Source organism: Alosa alosa, chromosome 3 (genome assembly GCF_017589495.1).
Source record: "Alosa alosa isolate M-15738 ecotype Scorff River chromosome 3, AALO_Geno_1.1, whole genome shotgun sequence".
Classification (NCBI taxonomy): domain Eukaryota; kingdom Metazoa; phylum Chordata; class Actinopteri; order Clupeiformes; family Clupeidae; genus Alosa; species Alosa alosa.
In genome coordinates, this window is record NC_063191.1 from 20,028,234 (window position 1) to 20,051,796 (window position 23,563).

The 23,563-nt window shown below is 46.6% G+C and overlaps 1 protein-coding gene across 1 annotated transcript in view; it reads right to left on the bottom strand.

Moving 5' to 3' along the window:
- Positions 1 to 23,563, bottom strand: part of LOC125292527 (anosmin-1) — a 33,872-nt gene that overhangs the window by 4,206 nt on the left and 6,103 nt on the right. The window contains exons 3-9 of the mRNA XM_048239873.1: positions 10,759 to 10,821; positions 10,191 to 10,413; positions 6,342 to 6,526; positions 5,935 to 6,064; positions 3,411 to 3,616; positions 2,274 to 2,418; positions 1,875 to 2,021 (exon numbers count right to left, since the gene is read on the bottom strand). Of these exons, the coding sequence (XP_048095830.1) occupies positions 1,875 to 2,021; positions 2,274 to 2,418; positions 3,411 to 3,616; positions 5,935 to 6,064; positions 6,342 to 6,526; positions 10,191 to 10,413; positions 10,759 to 10,821 (1,099 nt within the window). The remainder of the gene's footprint in view (positions 1 to 1,874; positions 2,022 to 2,273; positions 2,419 to 3,410; positions 3,617 to 5,934; positions 6,065 to 6,341; positions 6,527 to 10,190; positions 10,414 to 10,758; positions 10,822 to 23,563) is intronic.

Here is a 23,563-nt window from a genome sequence, read left to right on the forward strand (position 1 = left end):
ATCATGGCGATGTTGCTGTGTGGCAGATTCGGTTCACTGCAACTCTTTTTCAAGAGCTCTGCTCTTGTAATCTCTCTTGCTATAAATTTATCTGCCTCACATGGATAATTCATTTCGGTGGCAAGATAACAACTTGATTTCTGGAAAAATACTGTCAATGAACAGGCAGTTCACCAAGGACACTCTTTATAAACAGACCATATAATGAAAAGAATTTAGTGGGAGCATACAGTATCAACATAGATATCTACTAGCACACCCCTCCCCCCCTCCAAATATTTCCCATTAAACGTCGCAGCAGGACATGGCCTCACTTGACTCAACTTCCCCCGTGTTGGTTATTATTAAACAGTAGTGCTTCAGTGGGGATAATCAGGGTGTTTATACTCGCAATGCCCAATGTTATTTGCAGAGTTTATTATTCATCAAGCTGTGCTGTTTAGATGTGAAATTATACTTCTCAAATTAATAATTGAGCTACGCTGTGTTAGCCCTTGGCAGGGGCCTAGATTGCGGTCGCGAGATAAAAGGGCTCCTTTGAAGACTTAGACATGGATCTGGTGCACAGTGGCTCAGAGCATTTTGGAAGCAGAAAAGAGGAATCACAGGCGAGTAGGAAGCGGGAAGAAGGCAAAAGTAAACAAGACATGTAAAGCATGGCCGACAGGGAAGGGAAAGTGGTATGTAAAGCAAAGAAAGGAACATGGCTATGGCACGCAGAGTGTGGCGTGAACACAGGTTCCTGTCCAAAAGGGCCTCGCTGATGATGGCTGATGATTTAATGCGGGTGTGTCTCAGCTGCATGGCTTTGTCCCTGTGCAATTCCACTCCAGCACAGGCAGCAGGAAAGAGAGAGAGGCTGAGCGGAGAGAGAAAGTGAGAGAGAGAGAAAGAGAGAGAGAGGCTGAGCAGAGGGATGAGTGAGTGCTCTAATCAGCACTAAATGAACCTGCTCCTCAGGCCGCAGCCGCAGGAGCTGATGAGGAACTCGATCCCATGCGTGGAGGGATTAGCTGGCCAGCACGGCGCAGCTGCCTGCTCCAGCCACTCAAGGAGCCTGGGCTGCCCATTCACCTCCACCACGCTCACGCCCACTTCCACCACCACCTCCACCACTACCAGCACCACCAGGAAACAGACCAGAGCTCGTAAATTTGGAGCTCTTTTGGGGCTGAAAATGTGCCCGTGCCGAGTCACAACCACTCAGGGCCAAGAGCCGTGTCCAGCTCTGCTAACAGTTCCAGACGAGGAAGAATTTCCCTCATTAGGATTCTGCATAAGGCCACTCCATCACGAAAACCAGGCTCCCCATGGCCTGTGCATTCTTGACTCTGTTATGTGGAGCTTGGCTTGGGTGATGACATATATTAGTAACATAACATAGACCACTGAATGGGACCTGACAAGCTGCCCTTGGAGTATGCCTTTCAAGGTTTCAGTATTTCCACTCTGGTCCTAATAGAAGGATGGGGCATATGTGCAGCTATAGAGGGGATTTCTCCATTTAACCCTTTTGTGTTCCCCTCTGGTGTTTCTTGGGCGTGACGTCAAGTCTTGTAAAACAAAATGGGCTGTTTCAACACACGAGCATGGGACTGCTTTGGGGAGGATAATCTATTAAACTCAGCTTTCAATCCACTCTGAAGGCCAGGTCCACCCAATAAGTGTTTATTGTTGGATTGCCCATGCAAACCCTGGTTCTGCATGAACACATTTACACTTCTAATTAACTTGCCACAAGTAGCCATTGTTTCCTCTATGCCATTCAATGAATCGGAGCTGCAGGCGCTAATATCACAAATTCCCTGTAAAACAGCTAGAGTGACTTGGGCTGGCAGCAGAACTGAGAAGGGGGAGCTGTCGATCTGCCTTACCTCCTCTCTTCTTCCAGTAAATGCGGACTTGTAGCTGGCCATCCTGGTAGAAGGGCGTTCCCACCTCCAGAGCGCCTGCTGGGCGTTTGCCTGGTACCGAGCTGACAGCAGGACCATCTTCTTTCTTTGTCTTGGACAGCGACTCTGCTAAGGACGATTTGCAAAATAGATCTATTTATTCAAGTGTCTGAGTGTCTGATGCTTTGGAAATTGACCAGAAAAGATCAATAAACCACAGATGTGGTTGTTATAGTGGTTAATTGAAATATGTGAAGTATTTGGGAATCTCTGTGATATTACAACTTGAGATGGGCCGTAACATTGCACAGTATTGTTGCTTCAAATCGTGTATTCTGACATGTCTCACCACTGAGAAATAGCGCGGTTGTCAGTGCTTACTTGAGTCATCGTAGAGCGCTGTGCTGAAGTGAAGGGAGGCTTTGGGACTCTTGAGGCGCACCTGTCCCCAGTACGTCACGGCCTGGATCTCCACTGTATAGCTGCTGTTGGCCTGCAGACCCTCGAGCTCCACAGAGGTTCTGGCCTAAGATGGACAGAGCACAGACAGAGCATTGATCACGGAGCCAGACTGTGGCTAGTCAGTGTCACCCAACCCAATTGACATTGGAACCGGAGCCGGGCCTATGGGAAACCCGAGTTATGAGAAGCATATGTTGGGTGTGTGGACTGACATGGTGAGAATTACCACTCTGAGGTCTGTTTCTTTAGAACCTGTGGGAAAGACTGTGTTATCAACCCCCTGAGCGCTTAGCTACCTAATGTTTTGGTTTTGGCATTCCTTAAACAGCATGCATTTGATTGCCTTTCATTATTGACAGTGCTTGTTTTGGCATTCCAGTACCAGCAGGTCGCTCTCCAAGCACTGAGGTGTCGAAGTGAAAACCACTGGTACTCGTGTCAAATGAGTATCTCATGTTGCTGTGCCCATAGGCTTCAGTGGCACATCTGAAACTTGTTACAACACTAATTTCAACTGGAATGTGAGAGGGCTTTTGTGACACCTAGATCACGTAATGCAGTGTGGAACAATGTCAAAGATGAAAAGTTTGATGAATGCTGATGAATTTAAAAATTAGAAATGAATGTAAATGTAATCCAATTGTTTTCTCTCCACATGGCTTGAATAGTCCCAACTGAAAACAAATGAGAAAAAGGGGGAAATGGCTTTTCCAAAGTACCCCTTGCAGGATACCTTGTTGTAAATAAGGCACAAACATTATGTTCTATTCCCCTTAAAAGATTAACCATCCATGTAAAAAGAGTTTAATTTGTTGAAGACGGCAATAAAACAATAATGGGACCTTGTGTGTATGCATAAACAATGGGCTTAAACAGTTTACGCAATCACAGTGATTGCCGTTTGCTGTGTATCATTTCCATTGTGGGACTGTTTCTTATTTACAGCTTTGCGGGTTGCACACTCGAGTCGAGATGTTAGCACTCAGCCGTCCCGCCCAGGCACTGGGGTGTGAACCATCCAGCACCACATTAGTGAGACAGAGGGGGCAGATTTACCCCGTTGGTGGTCTTTCTCCTCTTCTTCTTGGACGGCACCACAGACTTGCCAGCAACAGTCCAGCTCCAGTAGACTTTGAAGTGGTGCACAGGGATATCTGGCTCCTCGGGAAGAGTCCAGTTGAGACAAGCCGTCACCGAGCCGTCAGCGCCGACTGTCACGTTGGTGACCTTCAGGCTGGACGGGCTGGGTGGAGCGGAGGGGTCTGTGGAAAACATCACCGCATTGTGAGTGGGCCTTTCAGCAGCTAAGGAGGTCCATTCTTGGAAAAATCCAGAACAGTGATTTATTGCAACCTTTGACTCAATTACACAAGTTTCTGATTCTTTTTTTCTCCCTCCTCAGAATGTTTTTTTCCCTCCAAAAGAACACAATCTTTCCACTTAGCTCATTTACTAGTCTAATCTGTAAACTCTTAAGGTGTCATCACAATTTTAAGTTGTTTATTAGATGGTGGTACTTTTAGTTTCAGGCTTGTCAGTGTAACAAAATGTGTGCTCTATGAATTATGTGGGTCATGTTTCTATGTCATACTAATGACACCATAATGGCAGTATAATGCCTTTTTCCACAGACAACTCTGATGTAACATCTCGTCTGTTACTATAGCGATGGCAAGAGCACTATTGCGGACCCTCAGGCGCACGTCTGTAAATGCAGCTTTATGTTTGCTCTGCCTCTCAACATTACTGTACCTGACTGCTGAGCACATGGCCTGTATAAACAGGCTGTTAGGCCTCATATGTGGACAGGCCTTCTGACAGATGGACTGAGCCGTGAATTGCTGCCGGCTGCCGTGAGTAGCGTGTGTCTGACCGATGATGTCAGAGTAGTTGAGCCATTGAGGGCCAAATCGCAGACCAGGGGGAATTGGGTTTTAATGAGAAAATGACATGGACTGTGAGGCAGGCGGCTCCTCTTACCAAGCCTGCTCCCACCTGAAACACATTTGGGCTACTCGCGGAGAGCAATTGGATGCATCACGGAGAGCTAGCTAATGCTATCCATGCAAGATAAATAAGCAACCAATGTCACAGCAAATTGCCGCTGCAAATTATACAAGTAAGAAATTGGAATCAGATGATACACTTGTGTGCGTTTCATAAAAACACAACACCTTGACATGCTCATCAGTTCCGCTGACCTCATCACGCCAGGAACACCAAACACAATCAATCAACACTACTGACCCCCCAACTCACGCAAGATGTTTTTACATCCTCAGCCGGGTGAGTTTCTAAAAACTTACTGGAATCGTGCACAGCTAATCATCTCATGGCAACAGGAAGTCAGTAGACAGACCAGAGCCTCCCAGTGTGGGTGTGTGCAACAGGAGACATCGAAAACTGTTCACAGTTCCACACCAGAGATCTGATGATTCATGACACTACAGAGAGCAAATGCATTAGCTGCTTTCTAATTGCCCTCAGGCCATGGATGTGTTGCTTCTTTGCCATTAAGTAAAACATGCCTAAATAGGCCAGAGAATAGAGGAGTATAATGCTGGCAATTGGAAATGATTGAAACTAAACCAGCTTCCAACCAAATTCATTTTTTTCTGCACACTAAATTGTAACTATGTCCTAAAAACAAATATATATATTGCTGAAATTAAAATGAATTCTGCCAGTATGTCACACTTTGCAGATACAAAAGTCCACATTCAGACACGTCATCACATTTATAAAGCATCAGTATGCATCTATGCCAGCAAAAAATCATTTTGAGTTTTCAACAAAAAAAAAACACACATCTGGGTTTCTGCTAGAAAGCTCCTCAATGTCATTGGGCATTTAAGACTCTGTGCTAAAGTCTGCCTTTGGCCTCCCTGCCATCAGCAGCTACTAATCTGGGGCCAGATCTGAAGCAGGCTTGCTTACCTCATTCATCTTGGCACAGAGGCAGCCCTTACATGTATCTGAGACCTGCAATATCCCTACTAATTCAAAGATATTACACTTTATATGGCAGTAAAGAGGGGAACCCCCTCAGTGGAGGCAGATGAAGCGCTAGCTGCAACAGTGAATGGGCACGCTCTGCGCTCGTCACATCATCACAGCGCCTGGGCACTGACAGCCATCACAGTGAATTACAACCCCGGCTCACGGCTCTGCTCTGCTCATTGCGCGGTTCTGAATTGGGAGAGAAACAACGCCGTAAAAGCCAAGAAGTTTAAAGAGGCTTATGCAGTAAAAGTGTCAATAGTGTACAAGTGTGAGTTGATGGGCTGAGGATGGCAACGCTGGGCTTTGTCACACTTCGCACTAACATCAGTGGGTTAAAACTGATTTACCACCTATGGACATGCGAACATCAACAGTTGACACACAGGGAACTATGCGTCAGGGTGCACTTCAACACTCTTGCTAAACTTGGGCACTGAAGGAGGGGACTTGCTGTAAAATCCCTATGCAAAGGTTCCACCTGTTCCCTGGTCTTAACACCAGAGCTGAGCGGGATTAGGTGTCAGGGCCAGAGCCGTAGGAACTGGCCATCAAAGTGCGGCCACCCAGGCAGACTGACCTCTGGAGGAGCGGAAATGCTTGCTGGGGGCGGTGAAGCCGCGGGTGCCATGGACGTTGACGGCGGCCACTCGGAACTGGTACCATCTGCTGGCCCTGATGTCGGCCAGTTGGACACGCTCCTCTGTAGTCTGGGGGACAGATGGAGGGAGGGCAAAGGCACACGGAGGTCAGGGGTCACGGACAGAGTCACAGGTCACATGTTTACTGCTACATCTCTCCGCTCTGACTCACTATGCTTCTCCTCAAAATCGCACAAAATCTGCACCTGTCATTTCATTAACACATATCTAAATATTTGAATAATAAAAATATATACAACAAACTTGCCAGCATCACAGAAAGGTCAAATAGGCATTTAAAAGAAGAGATGTTTGAAGCAACAATATCTACTGGATGCATGCCTACCTGTGCAACAGTCTCCCATTCCGTGGCGTCATCTTCACTGGGGTGAATCCCATAATTCCATCTCCTCTGGACCACGTAGAGGACAGGTTCCACAGAGATGTTAAATTTGGAGGACCAGTGGATGTTCAGTTGGCCCGCGGGGAGCTCCGAAAACACCAACTCCTTCCTGGGTTTGAGGGGCACTCCTGAAGGAGAGGACATACATTTCACCCATTTCACTCCAAACTTGTGGTGCTCTGTTGGACTTCTCTGGACTGAGGGCAAAATAAACACATAAAACTCCATCCGTTCTAATCACAGCCATCGCACTGAGCGGGCGCTCAACCTCAGGGAAGGAACACATGTTTTGACAAATGCTTTCTATGGAGGATGTGAGTACATCTGGATTAGACAAGTGCTATCTGGGGTATTGTGGGCTGAGAGCTCCTCTTTGTCGGAGAGAACACAAACACACTCCATTTGCATCATTGTTCCCCCCATTCAACCCTATAAACCATAATAAATGTGTCCATGTGCTATAAATTATAGATTTATTAAGCGCAGGGCTTTAAAACAAAATCATCCAGCGTGACAGATTAACTCTCCCCACTCAATTTATTACTAGTGAGATATGCTGAGCCGCTGATTGAGGAGCAGCCCGTAGGTTTAATGAAATGGAAATAGAGAAGGAAGCTCTCTAAGTGCAGAGGAATGCTGAACAAATTCCACACTTCTCTATAAATCACTACGCTTCTGATGGAATAATAGAGGACTTGATGTTTAGCACCTGAGCACCTCTACTGTTTTGTGTGGGAGGAAGAGCATAAACACATGAAGCCATTCCTCAGCTAAGAGTACCTGAATGAACCATGAGCTGATCATTGTCTTCAGTCTTTGGGAGACCCTCCTACTTAATGTATTCCATTAAGTTAAGGCATGGAAATGGTCATTGTAGCTCTATCAGGGAGTTCACTTTTTGCACAGAGGCCCACATTATTGTGATCTATTCTTCAGGGTGGACGTGTGATTTAAATAAGACAGAGGAGGACAGAGGCGTCCGCCAGGCACATATGAGGCCGTTCCTGCGTGCGCCTCTCCAGGGCTCTCCGAGCGAACAGCTGCCTGTCATTGTGCTGTGGTTTTCACAGGCCGAGCGTGTGTCACACCTCCCAGCACAATGTGTAACGCAATAACAATACCGCAGCATTCCTCCTCCCACGGCTGCTGGCAAGTCCTGCCCCCCCCCCTCCCCCGCGCACCCCCTCCTCATCTGAGAGAAGACACACCACAGCGTTACGTGCTCAAGCTCTCCTCTGCTCCAGCACTCACCCACATACGACACAGTCTGCCAATCATAATCATGGCCCTGGCTTGGCCATCCCCCCCCCTCTGCACCTCGTCCAAGAATCATAGCTGCAGCATCCATGTTCCACACACGTTCTCCGGCAGCTTCCAGCAGCCACGCTCATGATGCAGCTCATGTTACCTCACCCGCTCACATCACCTCCATCACAAGAGAAGTGTCTATTTATGGCTATCAGGTTCCAGTGGTGCACTCGCAGATTATAGCCTTCTTTAACCACATGTGAAGTCTACGAACCTAACCAATCAGCAACAGAATTGCGAGCCAGTCACATTGACTTCCATGGTGCAACCCTTCAAAAATCCATCTCCCAAACCGACAGAATGAATCAGAACTTCAACCTTTGGCATCACTGATTGGGCTCATATAACATGAAACTGTTGCACTGGAATATTTGAATATGAAATGGTCCAAAACAACTCCTAACTGGTCATTTTTCCTCTCCAAAAATCATGAAGCCATGAAGTGCAATGTATGGAACAGGAGAGAATATGGAGCTTCACATTCCTTTGTGCCCAAACATTCCATCTTTGCCTGAAGAGGTCTTGGCTCTGGCAGCGTGCAGCTTACAGGAACCAGCCTCCCAGCAGCAAGCTCTCCAGCCCTTTGGGAGGAGTGAGCTTTACAGACTTTACTGTCCGCAAGCTACAAGTCTCGCTGAATATAGCAGTCTAATGAGGACAACTCCGCAACGCTAGAGAGTGTAAACTCAGCAAGAAGCAGATATCACAGCATAATTTTTGCATTAATTTTTTCATTGCAATAATTACGAGATTCCATAATTAGATCCCAAAACCTTGGCAAAATCTGAACGTTTTAGAGAAAAAAGATGAAAAGAAATGTCTGCTGGTTCCCTACACAAACACTATTAATGAACCTACGCCAAGGCCTCAGGCTTTGAACAGGGCGAGATGGAACAACAGAGTGGATCTGCGCTGTTCCAGCTTGGGGGTGCAGATGTAATGGAAGACCCCCAGCGCACTGTGGAACAAAACCCCAGCATGGGCTCCTCTGTCTCTGAGTGTTCAAAGATCTCCTGCGCACAAAGAGGGTCGGGTTCTTTGAGCCGGTTCCCCCTCTGTCAGGGACACGCTCTCCCAGGACCTCCACCTGCACGCTGAGAACATCTGAGAACCATCTCACCCTGAGCAACGCTCAATTGCACCCCACTCATGATGGGGTAATCGTTTCCAGCATTATGGATCATCCCCCCCTCGGCACCATTACGAGGCTTCTGCACACGTAGAAGCAATTAGAGCTTCAGAAAACTGGCCAAATAATTAGATGTTTGCTCAGTGCAAACTGAAGTGGTGATTTATAATGAAGAAATTCAGTCTACCTGGAAATGAGGAGGAATGAACATACATGCGTGGGTCTTAGGAAGAGGATCTCTTGCTGTTCTATTTTCACATGCTGCTTTCTGAAAGAATTGCTTCATTTATGACTTACTGCCTGGCATGAGATTGCAAAGACTTCGGAATAACATCCCATCAAGGATGTACTTGATGGAAAACACATCTACGTGCACTGCAAGCATACACAGGCTTGCACAAATCCATCTATACAGAGACACATACATCATTGAGCTTTATACTGTATCAGTCCTTGTGGGACCTTTGTGGAGCTTTTTCTCTGTCCATTTCCCTTCTCTTTAACTTTCCCTGACGCACACACACACACACACACACACGCAGAGAGAGAGAGAGAGAGAGAGAGAGAGAGAGAGAGAGAGAGAGAGAGAGAGAGAGAGAGAGAGAGATGGGTACAGGGTTGTTACTATGGTTCTTCAAAGCTGCATTCTGTTTCTCCCCAACTGAGTTCAGTTCCTTTAAAGCCTTGGCCTTGGGCTACACTATGTTCAGATCATAGAGCAAGAAGTTCCATTTCAGAGCTCAGTCTCGGAGGACTTTAAAACAATGCTTCACTTCCCAGAGCATGGCCTCTAAACACCTCTCCTGCGCTCCAAGTGCTTCACACATAAAGAACTCTGAGATTTGAGTCTCTTGTTGAATCCTTTGTCTCGTTTTGCAGAACTGCAAGCTGAGCCATCACGCAAACAGAGCTATTCCTGTGATACTACATAGCATACATTACACATGATCATTTCACAGAGATAAATGCTCTATTTATTCTGTGGGCTCTGTAAATACATGTGCACTTTCCTGAAAATAATGTATAGTTGTTAAATAAATCCAACTGTGCCTATCAAAATAACCTATTCATGAACATACCATGATACATTATGGATCAGCCAGTGTGGTGTGGTATAAACCAGTACATTTTACTTGTTTGTGCATTTGTGTATATGTGTGTGTGTGTGTGTGTGTGTGTGTGTGTGTGTGTGTGTGTGTGTGTGTGTGTGTGTGTGTGTGTGTGTGTGTGTGTGTGGGGGGGTGTGTGGGGGGGTGTGTGTGTGTGTGTGTGTGTGTGTGTGTGTGTGTACATGTGTGTATGTGTGTGCACATACATGTGTGTGTGTGTGTGCCTGTGTGTGTGTGGGTCTGTACCTTTGTAGAGGTTCTTGGGCAGCTGACAGGTGTGTCCACAGCCGTTGGAGCAGCACCTCTTGACAGTGGAGCACTCGCTGTCCTCCTCACAGCTCTCCACGCAGGCAGCGGCGAAGCCAGTGGCCTTCTCGGGGGCCGGGCAGTCGCCCTGCTTCGCCGACTCCACCGACTTCAGAAACTCACAGCTCGTCAGACACTCGTAGTGCTTCTTGGGGAAAAGCGGCTGAGGAGCATTTTTTTTTTTTTTTTTGACAGAGCAGAGTAAAAGCAGGGGGGAAAGGGAGGAAAGAAATATGACTTGAAGGAAAAACCCATGTCAGATTGATTTGAGAAGCCAAGTGCAGCACCGCCTGTTAGGTCAGAGAGGTGCCCCATTATAGGAATAGCCCTGTTTACATTGCAGCTCATGACTCATGAGTTTGATGGGTGGGTGGGTAAGGGCTTTGATTCGGTAATGTACGACATTAAGAACACAGAGCTTCCACTTCAGCCTTATTCTCTCATCATTTCCCTTATTGAATTTTCCCAGCCTACAGGGAGCACTCAAACAGCAGAGTCGGTGACATACCTCACATAAGTCCTGGCACTGGTTCTCCTTCAGGTCCCAGGACTCTTTGCAGGGCTCAAGGCACTGGGAGCGGCAAGGGGCAAGGGGCAAGACAGAAGGGGCAAGACAGAGCGAAGAATGGAGTGAGAGAGACAAGGAGAAAAGGAGAGACAGACAGTGACAAAAAAGGACAGAGTCAGTGCTTCAAAGAAAACACCACATCAAAGCAGCCGGCTGCCTCCACACCGTCTGCCAAGCACCTTCCACTTCCACACTACACACACACACACACACACACACACACACACACACACACACACACACGTGCGCCATTATCCACATGATGCAGCGCACTCCCACAAAGCAAACATGTCCCCAAAAATACCTCCACACAGGACACACAGTCCTCTAATATTTACCAGACCAGCAATGTGTTAGAGTGGCGGCGAATAGGGGACGGCTCAGCATAAAAGATTCGGTTGCCGGCGGTGCGTGGCGTTTGGCTGGTGGGAGCGCTCAGAAATTCCTTTGGGGATGCATCAGTACTCGGTCCTGCTCACGTCTGGACCTGATAGGCTCTGGCATCAGCACCACGCTTCTCTCTGTACCACTTCCAGTTGTGCACTGGGAGCAGCCTAATGGATGATACACCCCGTTTAAATGTTCCTGGGATTCCCTTCTTTGCCACACATGGAACTTATTTACTGGATATTTTACGTGGGTTGCAGATAAAAGAGCTATGCACTATAATGTAACAACAACGCCAGGCACCCAGTCAAACATAGCGCATGAGAAGCAGAGAAAATGTATCACTACAGTCATATTCTTTTGGTCGTAAGTGCAGCTATTTACCCACAACAAATCAAATCCAATGTGTCCAAATGTAATAAAAGATGAAAGTTCATGCATGTCTGATAGAATCATGCTGAGTCCACCACAACAAAGAGCGCATCTTCAGACGGGATCGAGCAGCGAGCAAACGGTTCATACGTTCCTGGTGCCGGCCGCTCGGAGAGAGAGAGAACCCTGGGAGTGCGCTTGCTCGCAGGGAGAACCGAAACCTGCGGTCGGGCTGCTTCTGTGCAGCCACTGGGGCCGACCCAAACCACACCAAGCAGACAAGCGGCCAACCAGACTCAGCCCTTTTCAATTTGAGCCTGGGTCTACCCCGAGCCCTGCACGAGCATCCCGCTGCAGAGACAGCCTGGGAAGGAGCCCACGTTAGGTTCACGTCCATACAGATGACCGGGGCTGTCTGAGCTGCATGAGGGAACGGCCAATCAACGGACTTATAGTGTGCCGAAAATACAGACCTAGGTAGCCTTTTACATCTACAGTAACAAGGACTCCCGAGATGGGAAAATCAGGGTAAATCAGGGGAGCAAAGGGAAAATGGACTTTTACGAGAGCCTCTGTCTGATGCACTGCTCACTGCGCAGTTGTTTATGGCTCTTTAATTCGCTCATTAGGCGGGTCCATCGTTATAATGCCATTCCCACAGAAAACGTTTATTTGGCTTTAATGGCGAGTATGGGACACGCACATGCTGAAGCGTACAGCCTGGCTCCTGTGAGGCTGAAATCAAGGGGGCCCGGCGCGCAGGCACTGCCAGTTTTACACTCCGCAAGTCTCTTAATTAGCACTTGGCGTGTCCTGTCTCAGGGGAGGACGTGTGACATCGTCTGGCCACGCAAGTGTTAAGTGGCGCAGACGTGGTGCTGAGAGATGGGGGCCATTGTGTTAAGTGGGCAGAACATCTTCACTCATGACTCAGGCACTGGTTGTCCAGCCTGATTATGCAGGGCCTAAACAATTGTGAGATTAGAGAACACAGGTGATGAGGTGTTCAGAATGCACGCTGGCTTCCTGGAATCCGGTGCAAGTGTTCCTTAATGATGATTAGATTGGGGCCAGTGAAAGCCCACATCACAGCAGGCCTCACGGAATGGAACTCAGGGAATAGGGAACACTGATTTAGAAATTCAGAGGTGAGTGAACGCCAATATCTGAACAGATTGGTGGAAAATTTGACGACAACCAGATGATGTTGAAATTGCATGGTGATGTGGATTCTCCCCCACAAGAAAAAGAACTCCACGCCGAGCTGACCAAGGCAAGGCATGAAACTAAAGAGAGGGATTTATCCTTCCCTCACGGCAACATAGCAGCACCCTTAGTTTGATTTCCAGTGCGTCTTCGAGGCCATACCTGGACAACGACTTGCGTGGCTCCAGCAGACCCACCGAGGAAACGGAGGAAACAAGCTCATGCACAGGCCAAGGCTCTAAATCCCCTCTACAAATCTCTAAACACAGTTAAAGCCCAGGATCAGGGCCACTCTCGTTCTCACCGCTCCCATGGACACAGGATATGAAGGCATTACAATAGTTAAAGGGGGGGAAGGTCAAATACGTCTATACTTCTTTTTTTGGCCCTTTAATGGTTCTCTTTTAACAATAATGCCCAGTACCTTAGAGGGCTCTCTCTACCTGTTGATACTATTCTCACACAGCAGGATAAGCTGCATTCATTCACGTTCATCCCTTTCATGGAATTTTTGGCATTTTTCAGCCTTTCAGAGCGGTAAGGTGTGTCACAAAAGGTGAGGGTGGCAGCAGGTAAGTGAGCAGTCGAGCGTCTGAAACCCCTGCACAGGTGTGCTGATAACTGACAATCTGTCAGCGTTTCCCAACATCCCACCCACACACTGACAGTTTAGCAGGGAAAGGGGAAGGGTGACAACAGATGTCTTGCCAAAGCAAATATGAGAGCTCTTTATAATTACAAAGCCGCTTGCATCAATCAAAAATATAGCTTTTAAAACACATGTTTACAACTGGATCCATTCACCACAGTAAGTGCTGATTGTTAGGATCAGGTGTTCTGTGTCAGTGTCCTCGGGGTCCAGAACAGAAGGGTTTTGTTCAGATGACTGAATCTACATGGTGAAATGATAATAAAAAGAACCACCATTTTATTGTGTAGGAGCAAAGGAAACTGGGGTGGTGGGGAGAAATTCACACTGGTTCCCTGTGCAGACCCAAACACGAGCTTTGCCGGCTTTACCAGAAGCTTGTAAGTCCAGTGAATGGCGGCTAGAGCAGCCTGCAAACAAAAGCATTGTGCCTCACCCGCCTCCCTTTGTGTTGTTATCTTCTTCCCCAAAAGTGACACATTCTGCATGGATAAGTAGGGTCTGCCGTTGGGCTCTTTTCTTTTTCCCATTTCACGCTGTAATAAAATGCAGCAGTTGTTGCACTGGGGAACCTTGAAAGGCTTTATGTGGGGCCGATGTGAAAGTCAGGATGAATGGCGGCCCCGCCACAATCTCTCCTCCCTGGGTAAAGGCAAGGGGATGGGGCGGGGGGGGTGGGGGCAGACAACTAAAGAGGACACTGAGCATCCAAAAACAAACTTCCCTGTGGCATTTCAAGATTATCTCTGTCTCGTCCTGAAACATGCACATCCCAAAGGGGACAGCTGAAACAACATAAACTATGCTGAGACGAATGTACAAAAGGCAGCTGAGGTGCTTTGCTTTGCTTAATGAAGCATGAAGTGCTACCAGTGAAGATTGCCGCAGGCTTTACCATACACACTGCAGTCATAATAATAAGAGGCACATAACTCTTGAAATTGAATCACACGGGAGGAATAGGCACGCACACAGAACAAGCTCACACAAGAGAGAACGCATGTGTGTGGCCAGGCTCCACAGCAGACACTCAGACACACACACAGACACACACAAACACACTCAGCCATGTGTATGTTGTTATCAAATGACACACACAGACACACACACACACACACACACACACACACACACACACACACACACAAACACACACAAACACACACAGCCATGTGTATGTTGTTACCAAATGGCTGGCCACTACAAATGTAATTCTCCTGTTAAAAACAACCAGATGAGAGCCAACACTTCCTTTTCTACACCAGTTCCACCAGATGAAAAACTTTCCCTCCAGCGCACCTCCTCACTTTCGGTCCCTCTCTCTCTCTCTCTCTCCCTCTCCCTCTTTCCATCTCTCTCCCACCAACGCTAAGCGTTGTTCTGCCTGAAACAACGCGGTGAGGCTGCGTGTCAGCTCAGTGCGGAGCAGCGGGAGATTTATGGAGTGTGAGCGGAATGGCGGAGAGGTGAGCAGCGGGATCGCGCCCCGCTGTGGACCCAGCCAGGGAGGGGCCTGGGAGAATCTCCCTTTGTTGATCGGCCGTGTAAATTCAGCGTCCCCGTTTGGTACTGTACAGCACTGAGTTATGTGTCCTCTCCCAGCCCTTGCTATTTTCACAAACGTGGGGGGGACTCAATCCCCCCCCCCCCTCCTATATGGAAGTGAGTATCGACCCAGCGAGCCCTCCTCAGGTTGATCGCCATCCTTGAGCTTCATATCGGTTTGTGGACCTATTTCTCTCTCCTTTTCTCTTTTACACTCTTTTAGGCTTCCTGACAAGCATGCACACACACACACACACACACACACACACACACACACACACGCACAAACACTAACACAGGGAAGGCTGTAAGCACCATTACTCTTGATAGTTCCCCTGTCAACCCATGGTCTACCCTTTACAACACCTCATTCTTATTCATGGCATGGGCCCTGCTTCCAACAACATTATCATAACATAAAGTCAGTTTCATTCTTGTCCAAATCCATACTGCAGTCAGGCATTTTATTCCTTGCCCGTGTTAAAATATCCACACAGGCTTCCTGGCATATCGGGAATTAAAAATCAATCTCTTGCTGGGCACAAGGGAGGTGAACTCAGTCCCTATAACCACAGAGCTTCACAGAATAATTAGCCCTGCTGGGGTATGTATCTCATGTATCTCTACAATTGTTGAACATACTCACACTGTGCTGAAGACCTCACTATCACTAACACTTTCACTGCTGTGCTATTTCCCTCCATACAATTTTGCAATACCTACACAGCCTACCTACCTAAATACCTACACATACCTACGAATGCTTTCCAACTGTGGTGTGTATAGGAATGAGAGGTGAAGATTGATAGCGACGCCTTGATCTCAACTTGCGTGGAAACATGTGGCATGCACTCTGTGAACTTACAGATATTTTAATCATGGCTCAGTGAAATCTTTATTCAGAGAAGCTATTTTTCAAAAATGTGGCAATGGACAGGATAGCACAAGCTATCAAGTATGGTATCATTCTCCTTTTTGGTAAATCAACACAGGTGTGTGTTTGCAAAAGCAGTCTGAACATGCTGCCACATTTAAGTGTGTGAGTGGATTAGGCATGTCAAGGTTGGAGAAAGAGCGCGACTGATTAGCTTCGGTGCTTCGACTCCGCAACTCGACTCTCGCCCCAACCCCCTCCATCTTTCATCAGGACTCAAGCACTGGTTTGACTCAAGTTGCATCGGACTTGAAAGGCATCCACATCAGTTTGTGTTGGTCGTGGTGTTTACCAAGGATTCCATGAGTCATGTAGCCCTGGACCCTTTGGCGGGTTCAGAGTACAACAACGCTCACCAAACTGAATTTCGACTTCACCACTGCTGTCATATAAAAGCCTTTAGGGGAAGGGAGGCTGTCTGCTTTTCATCGCTGAGCTTAGATGTGAATTGTCAATCTGACTCATATGTTTACAATCATTCAGCTTTCAAACATTTATTTGAGCAATTACCGTATCTATCCACCCATCCGCCCAGATATTTAGTTATGTCATTTACTGTAGAAAAGCCACGCTGAATGCACACTCTTTGTGAGCTGGGTGATTCAGTAGCTCTTAGAGTCTTAGAGACGGTAAAAGGCCATAAGAAACTATGAAAATATCCAGCGATTTGAAGCTTAACAAACGCCTACATGGATTATAGACACAATTCAAGCACAACAAATTCCATTAAAAGTATAGCTCATAGGTCTACTAGCATTGGTCTAAGCAACACACCCAACACGTTTAATCGCTCAAAGTACTTAGATGGAGCATTGCCTCCTTTGAAGGGGAAAAGAGAACACTGCTGAATTGCCTAGCAGGTGGTATCAAACAGACATTCTTGAAGTATCACCTCAATTATTAATTTAAATGCAGTTGGAGAAGCAGACAACAAAAGGACTGGGAGGGATAGCTCAGCAGAATGGGCTGGGAGGGGAAGGAGGAGGGGGGGGGGGGCGGTGTTTGGGGGATTCTATGAATTATACATGCACCTCACAATCAGAGGTGCCTGTCTTATTTATGAGCTGGAGAAAAAAGTGAAACGGCTCGAACAGCACTAGGCTTTGTCGACAGTGGAATGTAATAGCCAATTCGCTTAATTCTTAATGAACCTGACGTCTCGCGCAGACAACACCGACCCCCCACCGCCGCGGATCAAACTACAACTGCGCCCATTCAACAGCTGCTCTTGTTCTGTTGTTGTTGTTGTTGTTGCTGGTATCATGAGACAGCCCGTGCTGTAGATCTGGGAGAGTGGGTTAATTGGTGTTGATAAACTAGTTTAGGGTGTGCCGAGCCTGCTAGCGCCGTGGTGGCACAAGCTGAACTTAGTGCTCCTCTGGGGGCTCCGTTTACATTCTGTGACAATTAGACTCAACAGGATACATCCATCAGGAGAGGTCAGATGCCTGATAACAGCCTGCTTTGGTGGTTTTTCAGGGGCCACAAGCCTGGGAAAGTCAGCCGCTCAGCACAGCGCCTGGATCATTCTGGCTAGCTTCTCAGAAGATTTCCTGAACACAACTCTTCTTAAGACTCCATAATATTAAGGAGGTGGCGACGGCAAAACCCACAGTCTTCGAGAAATGATGGACACTTCAAAATGCCACCGAACACAAACTAATGTGTGAACATGCTGTGCCTGCTCCAGATTCAGATATACACTCCAGAGCAGAGCATGAGTTCCCATGGCCAGGCTTTGGTTGTGGGCTGCACATAGCAGTCATGCCATGTTGTGAGTATGCAGCCTGAAGTGAGGAGTGAGGATATGGACCAATCATTTTCAATCATCTGCTGGGGAATGCGGCTACAGTATGGTGCGATTTAGGGAGCTATAAGGTCTTCAAAATAATTAACATGCTCCATTATTTCCAGCTTAGACCAGCTGGAAGTCATAGGGCAATGGAATAGCAAATGGAACAGATTTAAACCGTTGCACGTTTCAGGGGATCAATGTGGGATTAGTCCAGAATGGATGACTTTTTGATTACTGATAAATTGGGTGTCCTTAGGAATCTGAGCAGGCACACTCACTCCCCCGACATACTGACCAGACAACCAAGAGGCTTAAGATAATTGAGTAGCCCCTGCTGAACCATTTCAAGTAAAGCTCAACAAATGTCACTGCTGCTGCAGCAAACTGATAAACATGCAGTTTGTAAATTGTGCTGTGTAGCAAAGAATGCTACAACAACTTTAGCTATAGTGGTACAAAGTTCACTTTGCCCATCCAATCCAAATACAGTTGGAATTACATATTTCTAACAAATAGAACATGTTTTGAATATAAATCTCCATATTCTCAACTGTCTAGTGCTCCAGTGGTATCAGTGGGTAGGCTGCTATTAATTGACACATCACTGTGGTTAATTGCTAGGTCACTGAAACAACTAAATCAAATGTCAGAAACATTCAATCCATCAGTGTTGACCTCTATCCCATGTTATCGGTCCCTTTTGAGGGCTTTTTCTGGTCCATCTGCATCATCTCGGGAGGCTTCCAGAGAGGACAGAACTATCATAGGAACTTGCGGATGCTGATAAGAAAGATAGGCCCTCAGAGAAGCAGTACACACTCTGGCATGAGGATAATCACAGACATTCTTTCTGTGACAAGTCTTTATTGCTTAAAGAGGATTTTTACAAGCTGTCGTAATTCAGATAATCCTCCTTCAACACCAGCTAAATTAAAAACAAGCTGTTATTTGACATGCAGACACATCAGATCATGACAGCTGTAAAGAAACAGATTATTTCTCAATCAGGATATATTTGGAATGCAGATGCTATATAAGTACACATTCCTGATGACACACTTTAACATGCAACCCACATTCAGTCCTTTTGAAGATATATATATAAACAAGCAAGCAAGCCACTACAGCTTGCCAACTGTTTGAATCCAACATAAAAGTCACCTCGCTCCTTTTCAGACATGACTAGTCTGAGAAAAGAACAATGACCCTGGGAGTGAGCTAGGCTGCAGCAGGACTCCACCTCTCTGCATGCCCCAGTCCAGCTCCTCTTCTCTTTTTTCACCCCCATCCTTGCCACCCACCATGTGAATAATGAGCTCCACAGATAGCAGGCAACAGCGCGGGCCCCCTCCTTCACCCAATGAAACTTAACAGCCATGTCCAGAGCTGCTCCTCCCTGCAGAGACTGACCAGCCCTCTGCGCCACTCTTCCGCCACCCACACACCCGGCCAGACTCGCAGCCCCATGCCCCCCCACGTCCCCCCCACACCACCACGGCACAGGACAGAGGTAAATATTAATGGATAAGGGATCCATTAATGTGTTTAGTGAAGCCACTGTGGAAAGCTATGAAATACTGAGAAATAAATGGTCCATGTTAAGGCATCTGCAAGAGGTAACAACATCATGAAGAGTGAGAATCAAAGACAAAGACAGAGAGAGAGAGAGAGAGAGAGAGAGAGAGAGAGAGAAGAAAAGAGAGAGAGAGAGAGAGAGAGAGAGAGGGAGAGGGAGGGAGAAAAGTGTCTGACAACTAAATATTTGGACTGGATCCAGTTAAGTCTCAATGCAGGGGTACAGGAAAAAATGGTAGTTTCACACTCAGTGGCGACACCTTTAGCTGTAGTCTGCTTTGTCTACGAAGGTGGCACACCTCATACACACATGGCGCTAGGTGTGAGAGTCTGGCTGAAGAGAACCAAAAGGTGCTTTGATGCATTTCCTGCCAGACAAGGAAACCAGCCTCGCCACACAATAAAACAACCACCTAGCACCTACCTCTTTTTCAGGGGACCCTTTATGACTGCTGGCGGCAAAGAAAAGATGACCACACAAAGAGCTCACAGTGAAACGCCAGCACTCTCCGGCCAAGTTTGAAGCAAATGGGGAAAGTGATATTTTCCCTGAAGCAAAAGTTATTTCTTAAATGAAGATTAATGAAGATGCATGCAGTGCCAGCGCTACCAATTTAATTCCACTGGACTGATTGACCTAGAAACAACACTACCATTTGAGACGTGTCGCCTGACAGTTCTCAAGCACAAGTAGAGAGAAGGAGAGAGGAAACCAGCAGTATTCCAACAACACTCTTCCCTGAAAGCCTTAGGGGTGTGTTGTGATTGTCATACTGACCTTTATTTTTCACGTTTACATCGAATTCAAAGGAGATCTCAAGAGTGATGCCACTAAATAAACACTCACACACAAGCCATATCTTCAGGGCTTTCCCTCACAATAGGCACCATTGCAAAAAGCGCAGTTTGAAAAGAGACACCTGGGCATTTCAGTCTCATTAAGGACACGACTCCCTGCAATTAAATAGCGGCCCTATAGACGCCATCGCCCAAAAGAGCCTTTCTACTGGCTGATGAGGAAGACCTTGGAAGTAGAATAAAGAGGGGGAAGAGGATGCTGGAGCGAAGTCTTACCGCTCAGGGAGGCCGAGTTAGAGATTAATGAATTAATCTTCCTCAGCCTTGCAACAGGGGCCTCTCTGTTCACTGACATATTCATTTCAGCATAACAGAATAAAAAGAGGAACACTTCTACTGCTTCAGTTTCTAAATGTTCGATTGAAGATTTCAGGAAACAATGTAATTACATTTTGGATAGGTTCCTGTGGTCTCACTGGCCAGCTGAATAATGCATGTGGCTGTGGAGCTGGGTTTGAGTAATTCCTATTCGCAAATCAACTCCAGTGTTTGATTTGATGCTTGACTCTTGTAGAGTGCTGTCCTGATTGTACTCGGCAGACTTCAAAATCTGGGATATTTCTGATTGTTTTGATTGTTTCCATACACCTCTTTTATACTGTGAAGGCAGTGAAAGAGGAGCCCGGCATTCTCAAACTTTTGATGGGTAAGCCTGGTTTTGCTTTTGCTTTTTTCAAGTGGTTGTATGAAAGATAAAGAAGCAACATGACAAAACCCTTCACAAAGGCTGGCATTCCGGCCTCCTGGCGTCTCGCGCCTCAATGGGGAAATGGGGATGTTATAGCATGCTAATGACTCCACATCGGTCCCCAATGCCCCCTCTCCCTGCTCCAGTGAGAGGCCAGTGAGGTTAATTACCATAACAATGGCCACACTGCCAAGTCGGGCCAACTCTGGACACTGCATATGAGCCAGCCAAGATTACATTTCCCCACTCAAATTAATGCTACAGGCTTTGATTTCCAAAAGTGCTGACAGACTAGAGGGGGGTGGGTCAGAATCTTTGTTTAAATAATTAACCAATCTCTCCACACATTATCTGCCCAGGGACCCCAGTGGGAGTCTTTGACGAACCTTTCAGTGTGAGAGACTTGATCCCCACAGCAGTCACAGGGGGTTTGCTTGGACCAGTGCTTTTGTCGTCCTGTTTGACTTCCACTGAGGCTGTGCACTGCTGATGAAGTGAGGAGGCTAATCGGTAGCTGTAGGGCCATTCACACGCCCAGCACTGTAACACTCTGGCCTGTGTGAGGGAATTGTTCAACATGGTCACAATGGCCAGAGCCTTTGTGTGCCAGTCACTCTGAATACCTCAATAAAGCACTCTGTCAATTATGCAGATCAGTAGAGTATATCTGAACTCTATAAACACACACAAGGATGAAAACAGATGCTCTAGTAACTCTATTTCAACTCAGCTTTTGTGTTGAGTTGAGTTTATGGGTCTCTAAACATAATGCTGTCATAAAATAGTATGCACTTGGAAAGAAATACAATACTACACAGACATAACTGAATTTGCAATATAGCCCTATGTTCTCCGATCTGTCGGGGGTTGATGACAGCATCCCCAAGTTATTTTGGCAATAATAATGCCAGATAGCATTGCCTTGCATAGAAAATAATTACATCATCTACATCTGTGTCTAATTCACACCAAAAATATATTATTTATCTTCACACAGTGAATGAGGCAAACTGACATGCTTGATTCAGGGGGTGGGGACAATATGTGCATGAAGAAGAAAAAAAATCCCAGGCATTTTTAGACTTTCTGTGACATAGATGGCTGATTATGAAAACAATGTGCTGTGCTTGGGCATGCATCCAGCCACATCCTTTTCAAACATAAAACTCTTGATGAATGACTTGGGATCTGTTCATGCCAGGAGCCAAGGTTGGCTATCTCCGCACAGAGGGGAACAAGTTTTGCTGCATTGAAGAGGGAGCCTGAGCCTTGAGAGAGATGCCCCTCTATCTCCTCCTTCAAGCACCCAGACAAGCTCATTAGCCCTGACCTCGTAAAACCTCATCTGCCTTAAGCTGGATGAAATTCATTTTTGTTTTGCGCCCAAGGCCTTTGGCAGGAGCTCACGGATGCTCCTTTCTGTTCCACTTTTATAAGCCATATTTTCAGGCTAACTGTTTATCAGCTCACACAACTACTAACACATTTACAACTTAAAAACACCATCACAGAACTGGACAGCTAGTAGCAAAAAGACTGAAAGGGTGTGCCTAAGTAGATAGCTCATGGTGTCTGGCTTCCACCATTTAAAATAGCAGTTCCTTTATAAACCATGGATGTCATAACCATGACATTACGCAATGTGTTGTGACAAGACAGACTAGTGTGTAATCTGTAGACCTTCATCCACGGATTCCTCATACAGAAGGCATGTGACTGGAGTGAGTCCTAACAGAAATAGACACATCCATGTGTCAAAGATGTGCAACTAAAAATGCAGGATTTGTGAACTGGGCCTACTTCGTGGTTCAAATAAATGATACCAAATGTTCAAATGGATCACACAGCTCTGGTTCAACATATCCATTACTTCAGACTACAGAGTTTTTCTCACTATCACTGTCTTTACCGAACATATTAAAGTTGCAGCAGTATTACCTCAGTTCTAATCAGACTGCCATGGGACTGGAATGTGGGACTGTTTGACTGAAAATCTTAACCAAAGTGTATGTTTCAACACTTTTATTTACTTAAACTTTTGTTTATCAATGCTATTAAATAGACATGGTTGACAGCAATTTTGTCACCACCTCATCAAAAACACAATTTACTGTAAACTTCTTCAATGTGTAAAAAAAACAGAGCAATCAAAATAGAAGCACTCATACAATCGCATGGCAGACAGTATAAACATCTAGGCTCTCGTAAAAGACAACATTCAATACCAAGTTTATTTTCAATCCTTCCCACCCGCTGCCTTCTACCTCTGACAACCTTTGAAACAAAATATGCAGACTGGTGCCATGAGCGTAGAAAAGAAAAACAGACAACATCACGGCACTGAGTTTGGCCCGGTCCCATGTGGACGCCAGTAAGAGCGCTCCTGTTGAGCAGGTTCCCCTCCCGTGAATGCGCGGCCCACAGTGGGCTCGGGCAAACTGCGAACGGGATGTCAACAGCTCAGGGGAGAGCTGAGAGAACATGTCAACACCAGCCCCTCAGCCGGCCAACACACCATCCTCCGCCACGGGACACCGCCGCGCCAGAGCAGCGCGCCATGAGCAGCGCGCCATGAGCCCAGCCACGGAGCAAAATGACAAGAATTCAAATGAGCAGGAGCCCGGTCCAGGCATCCCAGTGGCACGCTTATTAGGCCCGACACGGCGGTTACAACAGCCAGCAACTTCAGCCTCACCTATTGTGAGTGAGAGGAAAAGTCGGCCATAAAAGATGTTG